The sequence below is a fragment of the Piliocolobus tephrosceles genome, chromosome 1 (assembly GCF_002776525.5).
Source record: "Piliocolobus tephrosceles isolate RC106 chromosome 1, ASM277652v3, whole genome shotgun sequence".
Classification (NCBI taxonomy): domain Eukaryota; kingdom Metazoa; phylum Chordata; class Mammalia; order Primates; family Cercopithecidae; genus Piliocolobus; species Piliocolobus tephrosceles.
Window position 1 is genome coordinate 190,819,274 of NC_045434.1, and position 10,897 is coordinate 190,830,170.

At 40.6% G+C, this 10,897-nt stretch overlaps 1 protein-coding gene across 2 annotated transcripts in view; it reads left to right on the top strand.

Moving 5' to 3' along the window:
* PTP4A2 (protein tyrosine phosphatase 4A2) overlaps positions 1–8,700 on the top strand; it is a 30,719-nt gene extending 22,019 nt beyond the window's left edge. The window contains exons 4-6 of one of the 2 annotated variants that reach the window (XM_023219363.2): positions 2,873–3,003; positions 4,906–4,980; positions 6,225–8,700. In XM_023219363.2, coding sequence (XP_023075131.1) covers positions 2,873–3,003; positions 4,906–4,980; positions 6,225–6,333 — 315 coding nt within the window. In that variant the 3' untranslated portion in view covers positions 6,334–8,700. The remainder of the gene's footprint in view (positions 1–2,872; positions 3,004–4,905; positions 4,981–6,224) is intronic. The other variant, XM_023219364.2, reaches the window with a different exon arrangement.
* Positions 8,701–10,897: the final 2,197 nt, after the last annotated feature.

A 10,897-nucleotide genomic window follows, 5' to 3' on the forward strand; every position in this document is an offset into this window, starting at 1 on the left:
ACGTGTTTTAAAAAAAAACGTTTTAGGGCTCCGTGTGGTGGCTCATGCCTGTTCCCAGCACTCTGGGATTCCAAGGTGGGTGGATCACTTGAGCCCAGGAGTTCCAAGACTAGTGGGGCAACATGGTGAAACCCTCTCTCTCCGAAAAATACAAAAAATAGCTGGACGTGGGGGCATGCGCCTACAGTCCCAGCACTTGGGAGGCTGAGGTGGGAGGATCACCTGAACCCAGGAGGTCAAGGCTGCAGTGAGCCGTGATTGTGCTACTGTGCTCCAGCTTGGGTGACAGAGACCTTGTCAATCAATCAATCAGTCAATAATGTGTTTTAATAGTTTGGCATGGTAATAATTTGCTTGCAGTCAGATTTCTAAATGACTTTACTATCCACTGCTGGAAATCACTGGGAATGAGTATAAACGTGTCAAATGCAGTCCTGTGTTTAAAAAATAGTAATAAAATTTAAATTTCTGAAAATCAGCTGCATACAAGTTTATTTTGCTGCATTATGAATATGTTCTCCAGTGAACAAAAATCAACTTGTTTTGACAGATGGCATAGTGAGAAAATGACTGGATTGACCATAGTCTGTTTGAGTCAGTAATGTTGGTAAACATCTTTGTGAAATAGAAATGAACTAAAGAACTTGAACTAGTTTGTAGAAGATAATGGTAGGCCTAAGATTTATTCCAGGCCTTTAAATTTAGGTTTTTGTTTTGTTTTAAATAGCTGTGATCTGGGAAATGCAAATCAAAAGCACAATATGATACCACCTTACTCCTGTAAGAATGGCCATAATCAAAAAAAAAAAAAAATAGATGTTGGCAGGGATGCGATGAGAAAGGAACACTTTTACACTGCTGGTGGGAATGTAAACTAGTACAACCACTGTAGAAAACAGCGTGGAGATTCCTTAAAGAACTAAAAGTAGAACTATCATTTGATCCAGCAATCCCACTACTGGGTATCTACCCAGAGGAAAAGAAGTCATTAAAAAAAAATAAATAAAAACAAATAAATAAATAAATAAATAGCTATGATCAGATAAAATGAAAGGTTTAACTTACACTTGAAAAAACAAGGGCATTTAGCCTTAAGCTTGGAATTTCCTTTTCCCAGACAGAGATTTTAAGAGTTAATCTACTTTTGCTAGGTGAAGAGGGTTTTGGAACATTTCATGGTAAGAGGATATCCCCAAATAAGGCCTGTCAATCCTTTGAATGCTTCTGCAAACCAGACACACGTTGGAATAGACTAACGGTGGTTTTAGCTGTATCAGTTTGAGGGTCAAATGTTTCTAAATGATTAATGATTTTTTAAAAATAGACACTACTTATATGAGTAAGTGAAGCATGTTTTATGTTGTTTCTTAACTAGGTGCATTTTAGGGAGTATTAGAGGAAGTAAGCTCTTGACTAAGGTACTGGTTTTATTGCTATTTACAGTTAAACTCTCTAGTGCCATTTATAATAACACTGACAGTTTAATTACGGGGCGTAGTTGTCAACTCAGACATGTACTGTTATGGCTAATGGGCTACGTGAAGTGTTCTAGTGGTGCCAATAATGAATGCAGAATCAATTTAATGCTCTGTCACTTTTTTCTTTTTCCCCCTCTAGTGTCTTAAAGTGTCCTTATGCAATCTCATTAGAATAGCTTTATGTTTTAAAAAAAATTCCTAACTGTTTTTGCGTTTCTGTCCTTGAAGCTTAGAAGGGAGGAGGGAAGGCTTATAAAATGTCAGCCCCCAGTCCCCCTCCTCCACTCCCCTTTTGTGTTGGTTTCTTAGGACCTCTTGCCAAGTAGTGAGGAAGATAAACCCCTGCCTATACTGTGAATGCTTGTGGGATTAGTCTTAATTGAAAGATAGCCCAAATAGGTGAATACAGAAAGAGAAAGGGATACTTGACAAAATGGTCTCCATTTGCCCAGGACCCTGTCATGCAGCACTGTCCTTGTTAAATGGGGACATATATAATTTAGTAAGCACTTTAAAAATATTTGCTGCTTGCCTTTTAATAAGCACAAAGATGGTAGTATGTTTTTGTTATGATTTGCTAACTATTGGAGATTTCTTATCAGGTAACCTTTCTCTAAAGTTGTCATAACTTAGTTATCTTCAATTATAATCTTCAGTTATCTGTAGAGACCAATGAAACACCAGTTGGTATGCTTTGCCAGAGTGGACTTTTTTTTTTGAGACGGAGTCTGGCTCTGTCGCCCAGGCTGGAGTGCAGTGGCCGGATCTTAGCTCACTGCAAGCTCCACCTCCCGGCTTTACGCCATTTTCCTGCCTCAGCCTCCCGAGTAGCTGGGACTACAGGCGCCCGCCACCTCGCCCGGCTAGTTTTTTGTATTTTTTAGTAGAGACGGGGTTTCACCGTGTTAGCCAGGATGGTCTCGATCTCCTGACCTCATGATCCGCCCGTCTCGGCCTCCCAAAGTGCTGGGATTACAGGCTTCAGCCACTGCGCCCGGCCCAGAGTGGACTTTTAAATCATGTTGACAAATGTGCTGTGTCCTCTCTTACTTTGTCTTGGCTTTAATTACAGTTTTGTCTATTATGTCTAATTACTATATTCAGATGTCATATTTGGGAGAACACTAGCTCTTATGACTCTGATAGAGATTTCTGTAAGTTTTTGTAAATTTAGATGTGTGTGACGCTGCATTGAGAAGGCTAATTTATTTGGCAGACTTTAATTTCAATCCTGGATCATTTTACAGCAATGATCAGAATTGTGTTAACAATGGGTATATATAGTGTGGTTAGTTCAGTTAGGCCTGCCGTGTGTACTCTGCACAGCTATTCTGTATTAGAATGTTAATCTTGGAGAAGATATCAATTTAATGTAAAAAGTGATTTCTTTTCAGGATTGGCCATTTGATGATGGAGCTCCACCCCCTAATCAGATAGTAGATGATTGGTTAAACCTGTTAAAAACCAAATTTCGTGAAGAGCCAGGTTGCTGTGTTGCAGTGCATTGTGTTGCGGGATTGGGAAGGTAAACTCTTACCCTTATTACTCTTTTTGTCTGAATTCATTACCATGCCTAAGTTAGTTGAAAGTTTCACTTTGGTAGGTATTTGCATATATTTTACTAAGTAACATTAAATTACCTGAAAGGAAAGGAAATGAGAAGAAAAACTAGTGTAATGATTTCTCAGAATAGTCTGTTCATTTCATCTGGTTGTCTGATTCTGATGCCAGCGTGGATTTAGTGGATGTTTTATTTTTCTCCCTATTTCAAGTAATCAAAAGTTCAGGTCACTGAAATAGGCAACAAAATTAAAATAATTTTAGAGTTTGATGAATCTATACATGGGTAATTTTGGACTGAGATGAATGGGAAGTTAATAGGTAGAGAACGGATATCTGAACTTTAAACTCTTGAAAGGAGATGTATGGGCAAGAATTGACTTTGATCTTAAAACCTTTTCCCCTGAGCATTGCTTGGAATGGTGTTGCAACGCTGTCATCAACGGCAGATTAAATGCCAATTTAGGATGCACACTTTGACTCAGAACATTAGTGTAGGCTGCCATTGCCTCAAGGTGGTGGTGACTCAGGCTGTTAGTTCTGCTCTGCCCTTTTGTTTGCTATTTTCCTTTTTTGTAGTGGGGTACTGTTTGTTCATAAGGTTAGAAGTTTTAGTCCTTATACTGACGATTGAAGATAATGTTGTAACTTGACTTGACAGTTTTATAACTAGTAGCTATCCTAGTTTTAGGTATTCCAAAATTGGTGCCCCGTATTGGGCTTTATAAAAACATCATTTCCTTTGTTAAATTTTTTTAAAAAGATAGAACTTTTCCTAGTCATCATTTCTTGGGCATTTTCCTAGCTCATCAAAAGGATTTACTTGAAAAAGTCTAGCACCTTTTTAGCATTTGATAAGGAAATATTAAAATGAATTGGTGGCCGGGCGTGGTGGCTCAAGCCTGTAATCCCAGCACTTTGGGAGGCCGAGACAGGTGGATCATGAGGTCAGGAGATCGAGACCATCCTGGCTAACACGGTGAAACCCTGTCTCTACTAAAAAATACAAAAAACTAGCCAGGCGAGGTGGCAGGCGCCTGTAGTCCCAGCTACTTAGGAGGCTGAGGCAGGAGAATGGCGTAAAGCCGGGAGGCGGAGCTTGCAGTGAGCTAAGATCCGGCCACTGCACTCCAGCCTAGGCGACAGAGTGAGACTCCATCTCAAAAAAAAAAAAAATTGGTAATGAAAATTCTGACACATTGGAGATACGTAATGTGTTTGGCCATTTATTTTACTGTGATAATGGCTAAAGACCAATGAAGGATTTTTGATAATATCTAGTGATGAGAAAATTTGATATATAATGTGATGTTTTAAAGAGTGAAGATCTCTTAAGGTTTAGAATTTTGTGCATTACTAAAAGTAGATAATCAGGCTGGGCACTGTGGTTCACACCTGTAATCCCAGCACTTTGGGAGGTGGAGGCAGGCAGATTGCTTGAGCCTAGGAGTTTAAGAGCAGACTGGGTAACATGGAGAAACCCCATCTCTACTAACTACTAAAAATACAAAAATTAGCTGGGCATGGTGGCGGGCACCTATAGTCCCAGCTACTTGAGGGACTGAGGCAGGAGGATCCACCTGAGTCTTGGGAGGTTGAGGTTGCAGTGAGCCATGGTTGTGCCACTGCACTCTGGCCTGGGTGATAGAGCGAGACCCTGTCTGTCTGTCCCCCCCTCCTCCCCCGCCAAAAAAAATCATAGAATTTATGATGATGAGATATATTTACTATATTAGGCAGATACCAGCTACTTTAGTATATAGGATAAAGAAGCTCATGTATTGCATTGGTAATATGCAGTTACAGGTTTTTAAAAATCCTTCATTCCAAGACTTATGGATACTTACATATGGGTTTCTTTCTGCAGGGCACCTGTGCTGGTTGCACTTGCTTTGATTGAATGTGGAATGAAGTATGAAGATGCAGTTCAGTTTATAAGACAGTGAGTATGAAGTTTTGTGTTCAGAAGCACAGAAGGCAAGATCATGCACGAGGAAGGAATTATGGAAGGGATATTTATTTATAGTATGGGATAATTTGCTTTTTTTGGCTTAAAGTATTTGAAGAAGTAAAAAATTTAGAGCAGGTGATAGAGACTTAGTACAGCTGGTTTCCAGATTTAAAAAGTTTTCTAATTTGGACATTATAGACTGTGTCCAGTATATTGTTTACGAAAATGCCCCTTTTAATAGATTCCAAATATCTTCCAAATACAATTCTCTATTAGGAGGAGGCAAGAAGAATGTGTAGAGGAACAGTTAATCACCTGGGACTCTTTTTTGTTTTTGAGATGGAGTCTCCCTCTGTTGCTCAGGCCGGAGTGCCGTGGCTCGATCTCAGCTCACTGTAGCCTCTGCCTCCTGGGTTCAAGCGATTCTCCTGCCTCAGCCTCCCAGGTAGCTGGGACTACAGGTGCGCACCACCACGCCCAGCTAATTTTTGTATTTTTAGTAGAGACGGATTTCATCATGTTGGCCAGGATGGTCTCAATCTCCTGACTTCATGATCTGCCCACCTCGGCCTCCCAAAGTGCTGGGATTACAGGCATGAGCCATCACGCCTGGCCTTATGTGGGACTCTTAAGTGATTTATTCAGGGACAAAATCAGGATGCGGCATCTTGACATTGATCTGGAATAACGAGTCATGCTATTTTGTTATGCAGAATTCTTTGACAATTTTTGTCTTGCCCTTTCCCTTTCAACCCTGCCTTTAAAAAAAGAAAACGAAAGAAAAGACTATTTGCGACAGAGAGCATGAAATATATGGTAGCGGCTAGGAAGGTAACACATTTCAAGGAATGCTATCTGTGTATGTCTTGAACCTGTTTCTTCATCTGAATATTATTTTTTAGCATCCTAAATTAAAAACTTGCTACCAACTCTAATCTGAAGAATACATCAGTCTAATTGGAAGAATGTAGTCAGATGTTTCTGGATAAACTATTCTGATCTTTATTAAATGGTTAATAGACTATAATGACAGTCAGCAAGAAAAATTATTCCTTCTAGGAGGACTTAGAAAGTTCACGTTGCAACTTATCTCTTTAAGAAGTGTTGTAGTATGGGAAATACGCTGGTTTTCAGCTGTGTGGAATTAGAAAGGCCTTCGGATGTAAATAATGCATTTCAGTGAATCAGACAGCTCTTTTTTTACGTGATAAAGTTTGCCATTCTTGTGTTTTCAGAAAAAGAAGGGGAGCGTTCAATTCCAAACAGCTGCTTTACTTGGAGAAATACCGACCTAAGATGCGATTACGCTTCAGAGATACCAATGGGCATTGCTGTGTTCAGTAGAAAGACATGTAAACGAAGGCTTACTTGATTGTGGCATTTAGAGGGAACTCTTGGTACCTGGAAATGTGAATCTGGAATCTTACCTGTGTCATCAAAGTAGTGATGGATTCAGTACTCCTCAACCACTCCTAATGATTGGAACAAAAGCAAACAAAAAAGAAATCTCTCTATAAAATGAATAAAATGTTTAAGAAAAGAGAAAGAGAAAAGGAATTAATTCAGTGAAGGATGATTTTGCTCCTAGCTTTGGAGTTTGAATTTCTGCCAGGATTGAATTATTTTGAAATCTCCTGTCTTTTTAAACTTTTTCAAAATAGGTCTCTAAGGAAAACCAGCAGAACATTAGCCTGTGCAGAACCATCTTTTTGGGGAGCACACTCTTCCATTATGCTTGGCACTAGATCTCCCTGTGGTGGGATTTTTTTTCCCTTTTTTTGTGGGGGAGGGGTGGTGGTATATTTTTCCCTCCTTTTTTCCGTTCTCTCCTACACCTCCCTTTTCCCCTGATCCAAGTTGTAGATGGAATAGAAGCCCTTGTTGCTGTAGATGTGCGTGCAGTCTGGCAGCCTTAAGCCCACCTGGGCACTTTTAGATTTAAAAAAAAAAAAAAAAAAAAAAACACAAAAAAAAAAAAAAAAAAAAAACAGTGACACACATATATATTATATGATCCAGGTGGTTTTTAGTCTTTACTGATGAAGGGGTGTTCATGTTCGTTTCTTTTCCTCAAAACCCTATCTAATACTAGGCAAAGTAGCCAAGAGCCTTTTGTTTTGTTTTTATTTTGGTAAATTAGTGGGGAAACGGCATTTTAAGAGGAGTCTCTTCTCAACTTAGCTGAGTCATTAATTCTTCTCTTCCCTAACCAGTGAAACTAAGTGGATATCCCAGAAACTTGTCTTCTAAAAGGGAGGACTCCGGGCCATCAATAAAGATGTCCAGGGAGTGAGCGTACTTTCTACACCCTGTAGAATTGTGGGCTGTAGCGTTACTCTGATTTTCTGTCTAGTATCAGAGAATGCTGGTAGCTTAAAATTTTTATTTTAGGACTTATACTCTGAATTTTCAGGAACCATCAAAGGAGTAGCAGCAAATTCACATTTTTCGACTTGAGAAATGCTTGTGGTGTGTGTTTTCCAAACTGCCCTCTATGTGTAAAGTTCAGTTTAACCACTGATTGCCTTGTTATTACTAGGTTCTTTGGAGATTAAAAAAAAAAAAAAAAAAAAAATCCCTGTTTTAAAACCAACAATGATGCCTAGTGAGCATGTGTCCACAGGCCATAACGGTAGAAGAGAGACATCGCACAACCCAATGAGTAGCGAAGGGACTGTGTTGCTTGTGAAGTGGTGTAGTACCATTTTTGCAGATTGTTTGCTGGGTTTAGCGTACTGATCTAGAAAAGCTGTTTTTCTGCTCCTTTGTGGAAGGCAGTTACAATCAAGCTGCATGGACAAAGCAGGTAGAGGGGCACCATCAGGGGCTCTTGCACTATTTTCTCCTCTAAATATTACATACTCAGTAGTGCCCTGCTTCTAAGGCTCTGAATACAGGCTTAAAGTCATCTTGTCCTGCTGGAATTTGCTGTGCAGAGCCATAAGCCTCCCATTTTGTTAGTGTCAGCTAGGCCAGTAGGAACAGACTGGGACCTTGTCTCACACTGATGATACCTCAAATGTTGGCCGGCTATGTGAACTGCCTATTTCCTATTGCTGGAGTTTTGATTTTTAACTAAATGCAAATCTTTAGATTCTCTCCTCTCCCATCCCAGAAAACAAAACAAAATAATGCTTTTTAAATTGTTTATAGGACTTTAAAACATAATAGTATATCCAAAATTCTTTATTTCAGAATACAACAATGGATGCCATTAATATAGACTCAAGATCAAAACAGCATACCTGCTAAGATAGATGGTATTGACTCCACTGGGTTTTGATCAATACAATAACAAACCTTTTCCCTTTGACATACTCTGAATTTTGTTGTTTGGGGGGAGAGTGTGCGTGTGCGTGCGTGTGTGTGTGTGCGCGCGCGTGCGTGCTTGCGTGTGTGCGTGCGCAGTGTCCATCAGTATCAGTGCCTGAGTTAGGAAAATTACATTCCTGGTTCTGTATTGAGGAGAAGGATGTGTAAAGCAACATGAAACATTAGCCCTCATTTTGTTTTAAAGACTAATGTTAATTGTTCTTAAAACTGGATTTTTTTTTCCTTAAAATTAAAGCAATTTTTTTCTTTTGGATTTAATGAAGTATTGCTAGCTGAAGCCAGTTTGACATAGAGATGTCAGATTGATTTGAAAGGTGTGCAGCCTGATTTAAAACCAAACCCTGAACCCTTTTAAAGAACAATAAAACGTATTTTACACGCTCTTTGTGCATTTTTTTCCTCCATCCTCATGAGTTTATGTCTGTGCTTATAAAGCAGAGTTTAGGCTGGGTGCAGTGGCTCATGCCTGTAATCCCAGTACTTGGGGAGGCCAAGGCAGGCTGATCACTTGAGCTCAGGGGTTCAAGACCAGCCTGGGTAACGTGGTGAGTCCATCTCTACAAAAAATTTTTAATAATTAGCTGGGCATGGTGGTGTGTACCTGCAGTCTCAGCTACTTGGGAGGCTGAGGTGGGAAGAACACTTGACCCCAGGAGGTTGAGGCTGTGATCATGCCACTGTACTCCAGCCTTGGTGACAGAGACCCTGTCTCAAAGAAACAAAAACAAAATGTCACTTATATGTGTTCCCCTTTCTTTGCCTGCTATTCTCAAGGACTGTTTTGGGTCCTGCTAGTTTACTTCAAGGAGGTAAAATAGAGGCTTGAAAATTCAAAGATTTTATGTCACTAAGGTGTTAGTCTAGAGCCAACTTAACCATAGCTGGGATACATCTAGTACATTTTCTGGTTCAGTTCTTGTATACAACCCTGTAGGAATTCAGCATCTTGTCAAAGGCTTGGTTTATACCATAGATGATTATTTTTTAGAGACAGTCATGTAGTGCTTCCCAGACTGGAGTGCAGTGACTATTCACAGACTCAGTCATCACATACTGTGGTCATCCTGAGTAGCCTGTCACTGCACCCAGCTTATTTATACCATAGGTTTTGGTGGAGCATTGCAACTTTGTACTTGAATTCATATTAAAGAACAGTGAGGAAGTAACAACTCTATATTAATGTATCAGAACTTGGGAGTGTGGAATTTCCCTTTCACTATGGGTAAGCATCCATCCACCCAACTAACGACATGCTTAGATACTAGGAAAAGATGCGACACTCATTTCACTTTGGAGGACCTCAGTCTGGAGGGGGCGTCAGATATGTAGACATAAAACAGTTACAGTGGGTGGTTGTAGTAATGATATTTATAGTTCATTGATCCACAGCCTGGGCAACATGGCCAAACCCCGACTTGACAAAAAATACAGAAACTAACCGGGTGTGGTGGCGCACTACCATCTGGACCACAGTCCCAGCTACTCGGGAGGCTGAAGTGAGAGGATTGCTTGAACATGGGAGGTTGCAGTGACCCAATACTGTGCCACTGCACTTCATCCTGGGTGACAGACCAGTCTCAGAATTCATTGATCCTGTCACTTGTCGTCTTCACCTTTTCATGTCCCTCATTATCTAGCTTAGACTCTGTGATTCATTGTGGCAATCACTCAGCTTTTCAGCCTTGCCCCATCTCTTGTTTCATTGTACTTCCCTGGCTAAACTCCATTTTTGGTTAAGGTCGGTACTCCACTTTCTGTTCACTTAAGTACTTATGCAACTGAATATGCTGATTCAGTCTCTCTAAGGTCATGACCTCCTGGGGCCAGGTGGTGTGCACCTATTAAGTCTCAAGTTACTCGGGAGGCTGAGGCAGAATCACTTGGGCCCAGGAGTTTGAGGCTACATTGTGAAATGATTGTGCCTGTGAACAGCCACGGCATGGCATCCTGGGCAACATAGTGAGACCCTGCCTTGAAAAATAAAGCTATGACCTCACATGGGCCTCAAAACCTCTCAATCCTAGTACATTTCTCTATCCCATTTACACTTCCTCTTAAATTTTTAACAGCTTTGCCATTCTCTCAGCTTATGAGTTTTTTTTAAATTTAGAAATAAAATTTTCACAGGCTCCTACCATCACATCTACTCACCCACCTGCATCTGTGCTTCTGTCTTTCTTGTAGTTACTATAGACAGACTGTCCTTGCCCTCTTTTTTTTTTTTTTTTTTGAGAAGGAGTCTTGCTCTGTCACCCAGGCTGGAGTGCAGTGGCGCAATCTCAGCTTGCTGCGCAATCTCAGCTTACTGCAACTTCCTCCTCGTGGGAGCAAGCAATTCTCCTGCCTCAGCCTCCTGAGTAGCAGGGATTATAGGCACGTGCCACCAAGCCCAGCTAATTTTTGTATTTTTAGTAGAGACGGGGTTTCACCACGTTGGTCAGGCTGGTTTCAAACTCCTGACCTCGTGATCCGCCCACTTCGGCCTCCCAAAGTGCTGGGATTACAGGCATGAGCCACTGCCCGGCCTGTCCTTGCCCTATTTAAGGCAAGCTCTTTCACTTGTGTGCTAAATTCC